Below are 10,475 nucleotides of genomic sequence, written 5' to 3'. Positions count from 1 at the left end.
CCCCCCCCCCCAGGGAAGGGGGAGGGGGTTGAAAAATAGCAGTTTTCAAGAGGCATAAAAAACGGAATTTACAGCTCCAATCGGTTGCGGAAAGTTCGACGTTGCAAATGAGATACACTTGTCGCGGAAGGAGTTTTACCCTCCTCATGAAGATAGAGTGGGGGTGAGAGTGGAGGAAAAAAAAATTATTTAATTTCTTCTCTCACCAAAAGTTTACGTAAACTCTCGGAAACACGCGAAAAGTGGAGAATGAGGAGGAGATAGAAGAGTGAAAAAAAAACATGGAGAGAATGAAGTGAGAGAGATGTTTAGCGGTGCGGTTGGTACCCGATGGGTTGACCGAAGAACGACTTTTAGAGAGACTTTTTCTCCTGCACTTTATAAGATAAACCAAAGTTTTGTTTACGTTTTTGCTGGGTTAACTCAAACCCCAGCCACCCACTCCACTCTCACCCCTGTGCTCTCGTGTGGGTTTTTTAAATGTTATTTTTCGCCTCCTATGATTCTTTATTTGTCCTTATTTTTTTTTTTTTTGACTTCCGGTTCTTTCCTTCCCATGAAGGGGGAGTGAAATATACACTGGGTATATTTTGGTGGAATACAACTCTTCAATCCTCTTACGTTGACATTCGCAGATGGAGAAGAGCAAGTTACTTTGTCTCATACTGATTCTACTGCAATGTCACGTACGACTACTCGACTCGTACAACGTGCCCTGTGCTTTCAACACGATGTGTCTATGCTGGATACAGGATGACGAGGAGTTTACGAAAATGGACATCAGTTGTCTCGGTGTACCGTTTGCACGTTTTCCAGGTATGAGAGTGTAAATTTTTTATTTTATTTCGAATTTAGGGGGACATGGATAGTCCGTGGGTTCAGTAAGGAATTTTCTTTTCCCAAATTATGAATAGTTTCATACGGTTTATTTTGTGGTAGTTTAGCTCTGATGAAGAGTGAAATAATTATTTTTTTACATAAAATTCTACAAAATACAGTTGAAAGGCTATTCATTCATTGGACGTGATTTTCGTGATATTTTGGGAAATATGCACGGAGAAAAAAGGTTGAAGAAAAATTACCAAATAATTTAAGTAATCGCGGAGCGGAGTCCATTTCTAGGTCTGTTTCACTCTATATCGTAAAAAAGTGCGAAACGAATAGTGAATTTTTCTCCGCTGATTCAGGAAAATTTACTAAACGTGGAGTAATTTGTGCCGAAAGAGTAAAATTCACCACTTATGATATCAATAACTATCCTCTGTGACCGCAAATATTTGCTCAATTAGTGATGTCCCGAGAGACGAGAAAAATGAGACGGCAAGTATGACGAGACCAGACGAGACAGTGTTTCGAGATAGAAATGAACAGACGAGACGAGAAACGTCCGCCGAGAGAACGACATGAGAGACGAGACCCTTATATTTTCTGACCCTTATTTTTTCTGGCGCTTATTTTTATACACTTACTAGGGAGCTACACCCCCTGCTTGCTTGCTGACCCTTATGACCTTTAATCTGATCGCTGTGACCCTTAATCTGACTCTCGTGACCCTCACTCTGACCCTTATTACCCTTATTCTGACCCTTATTTTGACCCACGTGACCCTTATTCCAAGCTGCGTAATCCTCATTCTGACCCTCGTGACCCTTATTCTGATCCTCGTGACCTTGATTCTAAACTTTGTGACCCTTATTCTGACCCTTATGACCATTGTTCTGATCCTCGTGACCCTTATGTTGATTCTTGTGACCTTTAATTGTGGAATCTTACTTTCGAGTACCAAATTTTTATCACCAGAAGTCGATTTGGATTTTTATAATATAGAGAGTTTTTCTTTGACCCTTATTTTTTCAGATTTTAATTTTTTCTGACTAGTATTTTCTGATTCTTATTTTTACAGACTGTTATTTTTGCATGTGTGATGAGACGAGATGAGAGCCTGGGAGAGAATCTTTCGACTCTCGACGGGACGGGAGAACCATGTACACTGAGAAAAAAATTACTTTTGCCAAGGAATTATTTTCTTGGGAGAAGTTTTTTTAGGAGCGTATTTCTCCAGGCCAGTCATTCCCAGATGGTCCAAGCCCGTCTCCAAATATTACAATTATGTTAGTTATGAGAGGATTATGCTGAATATGGTCTTGAATGAACTCCATTGATAATTATAAACATTGGGAATGATTCCAAATTATTTTACGTAAGAAAATCTCAAATTTGAAAACATTAAAGAATAATGAAGGGTGTTCATACAAGGTCGTGTGTAGCATAATCATCTTATAATTCAACGTAATTGTAATGTGTGAGATGTAATATTTGAGATGGACATGGACCACCTACGAATGACTGACTTAGGGAAATACGCTCCTAAAAATGTAAATTCTCCCAAGAAAATGATTCCTTGGCAAAAGTTTTTTCGTAGTGTACGATCGACGAAATGAGGCGCGCAATGGAATTTTCTCGTCTCGACTCGCGGCATCACTGCAAATATTGAGCAGCTCAATATTTCGTAATCATTCACATATGTGTAGGAATTTTTCTGTGACGGCGCATGATTTTTTTTATCAAACGCGGTTTGGTAAAATTTCACTTCCGTCCGTCCTCACATATTTCACATAGGTGCCAGAAAAAAACGCCGTATCGGTGCGGGAGATTTTACTGTACAGAAAAAATAATTTGTGCATCGATATATATTTTTTTTACCGTACGAATCGTAAGATTTTCTCCGCAAAAAGTATTTTTTATTGAATTACAATTTTGCTCCACGATTACCTTTTGTGAAGTAAATTGTACTACGATTTTCTAGATTTTTTTTATTTAGCTTTTCTCTCCATATAAGAACACTTTTCGATGATATTACCGATAAACCGCAAGGAAATTCAAGTGTCATCTACAGTTTCAAACTCAGCGCACTACAGATTTTTCGATTTGCAATTATTAAATCTTAGAAAAATTTGAAAATAATTGATGCCCTCTATCAGCATCCTTTTGTAGCTCTTGAAGCGTTATTCATAAATGAATAACGGCGGAAATCCATATTCCGGATAACCTATTTTTTCGCCATGGAATTGATGTTTGAGATCATTACGAATGAAGAAAAACTCATTCTAGGTTTGCAAATTTATTTTTATGAATTTCTTATTGAATTCTCGTTTATAAATTCTCCGCGAAAAGGAGATTTCCGAAATTCTTCCCCATTGTAAAGTGAAAAGTCAAATTCGGACTTCGAAAAATCTTAAAAAGATTATTGAAATTTCAACTATCGAGTTGAGTGAAAATTTAACTTCAAATTTTACAAAAAATTTTAAAACAAACGAGTGGGAAATTGCTTTTGTATTGTATATGTATAGTATAGTTATTTTTGCTAATAAATTGGCAATATGCCTCCGAATGGTTATTTTGCACGTCGATTCCTTCTGTCATGTATAATTCATTGTTTATTTCATTCCATTAAATTCAGTAAGATTTTTCATTTACCTAATGTTGTCAGACTGCCAACTTAGTTGAATGTTATCAGCATGATTATTCTTATTATGTCTTTTCTTCTATACAACTGATAGTCTTTTTTACAGTTCTATCTCTGCCCTCAGCCCTTCGATAATTTTCGAATAAATCAAAATAACGATTATTGCTATCGCCTTCATCTTCGAACTCGGTTAAAGGGACATCCAAATAAATTGTTCAGCCATCATTCAATTATTTCAGAACATTTTCTTTTTCGTTATCGTGGCATAATCGATTTTCAAAAAAAATCGAAAACTAAAAAATGTAATCGATGAATTGAATTTTAAATAATGGCGATCGATAGAGCTCAACAATAACTACACTAAAAAAAGACTTTAATTCCATCTATTTATTAGCGAACAATTGAAGAAAAACTTTACCACACACATACGTACGGACACGGTCTAAAAATTGCATTTTCGGACTTTTTGGATCATAATGGGTCGATATAACACAAAAAATTCAAAACTTAAATCCGAACGATTAGAATACTTCCATTCGGCAAGCAAAAAGTGGCAAAACTCTCCCATCCAAACAAATTTTTAAGCCATCATTTAATTAATTCAGAATATGTTCTTTTTAGTTATCGTGGCATAACGGATTTTCGAATAAAATCGAAAATTAAAAAAAATAATCGATGAATTGTATTTTAATTAATGGCGATCGATAGAGGTTAACAATACCTACATTTGAAAAAAAAGGTTCAATTCCATCCATTCATTAGCGAACAATTGAAAAACAACTTTACTGCACATATACATACATACACACACACAGACGAACGGACACGGTCTCAAAATTACATTTTCGGACTTTTTGGATCATAATGGGTCGATATAACACAAAAAATCCAAAACTTGAATTGGAAGGATTAAAATGCTTTCATTCGGAAGCAAAAATTGTCAGGTACTTGGATGTCTGCTTCCATTCACTTCTCAAACAAGACAATTTTTTTTTGAAGTAGAGGGGAAAATATTCTCATACAGATTTTCAATGAGAAAAAACCATATTGTAACAAAAATCCGTTTTTTCTACCCGCGGAGGATCATATATCACCCATTGCTGACACAATTTAACCTCGGCTTCCCGAATTTAATACTAGGGAAATGAATAAACAAGATGTAATATGGACGTCCACTTCCCACGGGATTATATGGGCGCAGAAAGTCAAAATATCGCTCACATTTTCCCCGATACTCCATTTTTCTCGGCGTCATCACGTTCAGTGCATCATTTTGCCCGCAATCCTTTCAAAATTTATGTGAAATCCTCTCATACCCCGCTTGTGATAGTTCATTTAATTTCTCGGTACATGGAGAAAAAAATTGGGGCACAAATTACTATACAATCTAGGTAATCGGAGAGCGAAAATTAAATGGATGCCAGGAATTTTTATTTGAAATCGCGGAAAAAATGTGAGGTTAAGAATGAATTTTGCTTATTGTACCGTAAATTTTCACAAACGAACAGTAAAATTTATGAGGAGTTGGTGCAAGAGTACTATACTGAGAGAAAAAATTTGTTCTGCCGAAAAATTATATGTTCCCTTGAAGAGATATTTTGTCGTGTTGAATGAATTTACTTGTGGACAAAAAAGAAAGTTTCCACGGAAACATGATAATTTTCATAGTAGTAATTGTTCTCGTCAGACATTTATGTTTTCGGGTAAATACATTCATTCTACAGGCATTCTACTATGAGGCTCCGGTTTTATCAAGGGAATGTTATTGAGTTGTGCATATCTTTGTCCAGTAAATACTCATAATTTCCATGAAACCAACAATAATTTCAAGAGGAAACAACAATTTTCTATCCTCGTCAATGTATTCTTCTTATGGTATAAACTTATGGAGTTCTCTCAAATGAAATCATTGTCCTACAATAGATTATATTTTTTCCTGCCAATAGTTCAAATTCTTCTAGGATTATTTTTGATAATCGGAGCTGGCCTTCCCTGGGCCAATCAGAGTTCAGTATTCAATAACATGAAGTACTTCCCAATTAAAATTACAGCGGTTATTTGCCCCTAGCTTTTGATCATTTCCCTGTAGCTTTTGATAATTTCCCTCTAGCTCTGCAATTGTTTCTCTAACCAAATAACTGCCAAATATTATCCTGTGGAGTGGAAGAAAGTCATGGAGAAAGTCAAAATGAGTCGGTTTGGGAAGGATCCGATTACCAAAAATAATCTGTCGAATATCACTCGACCTCGTCTCGTGGTATTACTACTGAATATTTCTGATCACGATGAAAATTTAATTTTTATGAATGTTATTAAATTTTCTTCTATCAAGTTAGTCAATTTCCCTCAAGTAAATCTGTTTCACTCCATCAAATATTCTCACATGGGACATATACACTAAGAGAAAAACGAACAAGTTCTCAAACAAGTCTTGTTTGGGCCCACAATTCAGCAGCTGAAAATTACCAAAGAAATAATTATTTTGTTCGAATTCGAAAGTCTTCAAATATGAATGACTACTCTGCTTTCAACAACAGCGAAATATTTAGTTCAAGTGGCGGATCATTCATACAAGATAATGACTTCAGAATGAAAATATCTTTTATAGAGGGAAGTTTATCAAGAGATATTTTGTCCTGAAGTTACAAGATTGCTGTCATATCATTTTTATTATTTCAGTTAAGGATAATCGGGCGACGAGGAAATGTAGGAGGTGAGGCGGAGGGGTTTCTATTGTTTTCCTGCAGAAAAGCAATCGCTGAACAAAAAAATTTTTCCTATTCGGATTCAAAATTCAGGCAATATTAGGGGGAAGACTAATTTAGGGAAAAAGCTGAATATAGACGCGGCATCCATCCGGAAGCCATCGTAATGAATAATAATATTGGCCGCGAAAGCCTCAAAACTCAAATATTAGAGAGTATCTCCGGTTGAAAATTATTTTTGGAGATAATCAAATTTATTTGTAGCTGTTCCACGCATTCAATGGTTTTCAGATTGTTTTTTTTTGATAAATGAAAAAATATTAATCTATGCGAAAAAGGGGCAACATCGTCGGTAGTTTTTTTTTTCACCAGGAGCTGGTACCACTGGCTCGAGGGAGCTTCAATCACAACGCTTCATCGCTCTCTCTCAAGAGACGTTTAAATTGACCGCGCTACCCCCACCCGATCGGTACTTGGGACGTTGCTGCTCGTTCGGGCTGCGTGCGCAGAAATTTCATTTTTCAGTACTTTTTTTGCTATTATTAATAAACAATGCTCCTAGGCGACAATCTTTTTCACTCAAAAAATCATTGATCACATGTTCTAAATGTGTCTAAAGTTTCATGACTTTGGCTGTATTTTTTCCTTGGGTTTTGCAGTTTTTTTGGTAATTTCCATAAGATCACGGGTTAAATGACCACTTTTTCAAAAATTCATAATAAATTAACCATGCTCCCCAACAGTCTAAAATTTTGCACACGCCTTTTCCATCATTTAAAGAATATGTAAAAAAAAAGAAAAAAATAACTGCTTTTTTTCTAACCTTCCAGGCTCGCTCGATTATCCTTAAGAAAAATGCCACAAGACAAAAACATATTCTTGCTTCTAACCGTATATTAGTGAAGATGTTATGTGCAAAATTTAAATACATTGTGACATGTAAAATGGCATTCATCATACTATATGATCATACATATACAGGGTGTCCCAAAATAAAAGCTCGTCCTTGTAAGGGTAGTTCGGGGGGCTCATTTGGAGAGAAAAAGTCTAATGACATTTTTCTCTCCGACGCTTTGTTAACGAGTTATTCGCCAACAAAACGAAAATTCAACGCAAAACACCCTTTCTTTGGAAACTCATATCTCCTCTCTTACTTAGGCTTAAGGAATGAAAATGATGCCAATTGATTGGGCACTTAACGCACAATGAGCTGAAAAAAAATGTTCTCCTATGATCATACCCGGCTGAGAAAAACCGCAATGAATTTCAACGTGGTGTCAGAACAATTTGGCTCCTACAAGCAATGTAACCCTAAAAATCAGAGTCAAAGTAAAAAATTAATATCTCCACTCTCGTTTATAATCAAGGAATGGAATTGATCGGAATCGATTGTCCATTCAATGCCGTCATTTCTTCGCCTCAAATGAGAAAGGGGATATGATCGCTCTATTGGAGAAAAGCGTTTGATTGCCTGTCGTTTTTTTTTGATAACTCATAAACAAAGCGTCGAAGGGAAAAATGTCATTAGACTTTTCGTATCCAAATGAGCCCCCTGAGCTACTTTTACAAGGACGACCTTTCATTTTGGGACACCCTGAATATATCCAATAATCACAGACCAAAAAGTCGAAACGACAAACTACTATTCCTCATGTCATTGTAGAATGAGCATTTGCCGGGCGCAAAATATGTGCTGGGGTAGCGAAATAACGTAGCAAATAATGAAGAAGTAGTGCTAGAAATTACATATTGCACAGAGAATAAATTTTTCTGAAAAGATTAAATCCATTTTTGAAATAAAAATTTTTCATCTCGGCGTACGCTTCGCATGTTTGGCATAAAAAATTCCTTTTGTGATCATTTTTGCACTGTTCAAAATTTTCGTCTGAATTTTCTGTGCCAAATCCTACGGAGAGAAATATTCAGTAAAAATTACGGAACTCTCACTTCACTCACCGATTACGGAATCGACTCAGAAAATTTAAGTGACGGTATCGTAATTTTTCACAAGAGATTCAAATAAAAATTAAGGAACGCTCCGGAAAAATTCCGTGACAGTTCCGTAAAATTTCCTACAACCACATTTCGCTCCGGAATTACGGAAAAGATACGTAATTTTTATTGAGTATTTCTCTCCGTGTTCGGTATTCTTTTACAGAATTGTCCTTGCATTTTTTCTTTGATTGTGTTTTCAGTGTAGTCATGACCTCATATGAAAACCCTTACCAATTTCCATCAAACATTTGATGTTGTTTATTTATTTATTTATTTAAAAAAATATTTATCGAGCATTCGAGTAATTCATTCAGTGAGATTCCCATGACATTTCGTCAAACAAAGGAGTTGAGTAAAACGCCCCGAATCGATGGCAATAAAATTTTCCACCGAAAAATATTCAAAAAATTGTGAAAAAGCGAGGAATAAATGGAAAGATCGACGACAGTGTGGATAAAATAAAAATATTTGGAAAATTTCGCAAACTATTCACCGGCTACGCGGGCCATTGTGCATTGTTGGTAGCTTGAATGAAAAAAAATATATACAACGGCAACACGAAAAATCATACACAATGAAAAAAAAGAGTTTAGATACTACTTGATACACAATCGAGCACTCGCGGGATGTGCCAGATTTTTGTTAGAGAATGAAAATAAAAAAAAATTCGTCGTTCCTGTGAGAGCCCTTTGATGATCGAGTGGCAGAGAGACGCATCTGAAGGAGAACCACGTCAAAGGTGACTCCGGGTATCACTTTTCAAATTGTATACCCATCTCTACCGGCGAGTTTTCTCGCGTTTTTATACATCATATATGTACGTACATAGAGTACGTGTCAGCCAAGCAGGCTATTCAAAGGAAAGAAAAAGAGGGGAAAAAATGTGAAAAAGGGCAGAGGTCGTGTAATTCATTTCTCCGTTTGTAAATACGTTTTTTGGTTTTTCCTCCTGTTTCATTTTTTTTCACCATTTTTTTTTCTTCGAAAATATGAATAAAAATATTACATCAAGCACGGTGCGGTATTTCCCCCGGAGTAGAAGGCACACCGAGTAACTCTAGCTCGGAGCAATGAGAAGCATTCTCGTACATTGTAAACAGGGTTGAGATGGGAATAACGGAAATGCACGAAAATGAGGACGTTGAAGCGTGGGGCTGACTAAATAGAGGGTGTTACTACTGAAGGGGGATATTTCAGATGGTTCCTTTACTCTCGCCCCCCCCCCCCCCNCCCCCCCCCCCCCGTGAACCCTTCAGTATTATTGCTGTATACACCCTCCCACTCATTATCAAGTGCTCTTGAGGAATTAATTCTCTTCAGAGCGCACCAGTAGCTTTGCATTACCACTTTTCTCAGAGATCTAACTTGTTGATATTGTGACGGGTTCAATTAATCAAGCGGCCGAAACAGTTTGAACGAAAATTAAGTTGGCGATGAGCGCTTTGGGTTTGTCGAATGCGTCGAATTTTTTTTTCGGGACACTTACTGACTTCATTCTGAATGGAAACTCAAGCTCGTTCAAGGGTGCCAACTTCAGATTCGATTGTGTAGTGAAGATTATATTTGATTCAATGAATTTGTATTTGTAATTATTGGGAAAACTATAATAGAGAAATCAAGTATCGAATTTTGAGTAATAATTTCTCGATTTAAGGGGACACTGGACTGGACTTTCAAAATCGCTGGGGCGTGTATTCATTGGGTTGATGAGTTTACTACTTCAGTTTAAATGTAAAACAAGTCGGAAAGTGCTTTCGTCACAACATATTCAATATGTTGCTTTTGCTTCCGAATGGAAGGTTTGTAATCATAAATGTTGACGATTTTCTATTTTTGCCTATAAATGACGTAGAATGTCACGAAACTTGAAGATATGATGTTCTTAGAAAATGTGTGTATGTATGTCCAGATGTGTGTGCGAATTTTTCGGAAAATTTGTATAGATCTTCATAGAAAAAGGACTAAAGTTGAAGCTAAAAATGTGAAATTTCGTTACATAATTCGTATTACTTTGGAGCACTTCCGGGCGCAATTTCAGCTCAATCGTAGTAGTTTCCGAAATACAGCAATTTCTCGACAATCTCTTTTTCTTGATATCTGGAAAATTACGTGACTGAGTTGAATTTTTTTGACGTCATTTATTTCTTGTGATAATATCTATCAAATCAAATCCCATTTTTTACGGCCTTTTGAAGCCCTTTTTGGATCTCATTCGGCACTCTATCCAACATTTACACTCTTATAGAACATATACCCAGGTGCGGAATTCTAAGTCTGAACAATGGGTTCAAGCTCGATTCAACCAAGCC

The 10,475-nt window shown here is 36.3% G+C and overlaps 1 protein-coding gene across 1 annotated transcript in view; it reads left to right on the top strand.

Annotated features, from left to right (window-relative positions):
- LOC107048352 (chaoptin) overlaps window positions 1-10,475 on the top strand; it is a 116,799-nt gene that overhangs the window by 558 nt on the left and 105,766 nt on the right. The window contains exon 3 of the mRNA XM_015271494.2: window positions 636-816. Coding sequence (XP_015126980.1) covers window positions 636-816 — 181 coding nt within the window. The remainder of the gene's footprint in view (window positions 1-635; window positions 817-10,475) is intronic.

This window comes from Diachasma alloeum, unplaced genomic scaffold (genome assembly GCF_001412515.2).
Source record: "Diachasma alloeum isolate Michigan unplaced genomic scaffold, Dall2.0 Dall_scaffold_00187, whole genome shotgun sequence".
In the NCBI taxonomy this organism is placed as follows: domain Eukaryota; kingdom Metazoa; phylum Arthropoda; class Insecta; order Hymenoptera; family Braconidae; genus Diachasma; species Diachasma alloeum.
The sequence above is the reverse complement of the archived record's forward strand: the minus strand, read 5'-3'. Positions and strand labels throughout refer to the sequence as shown.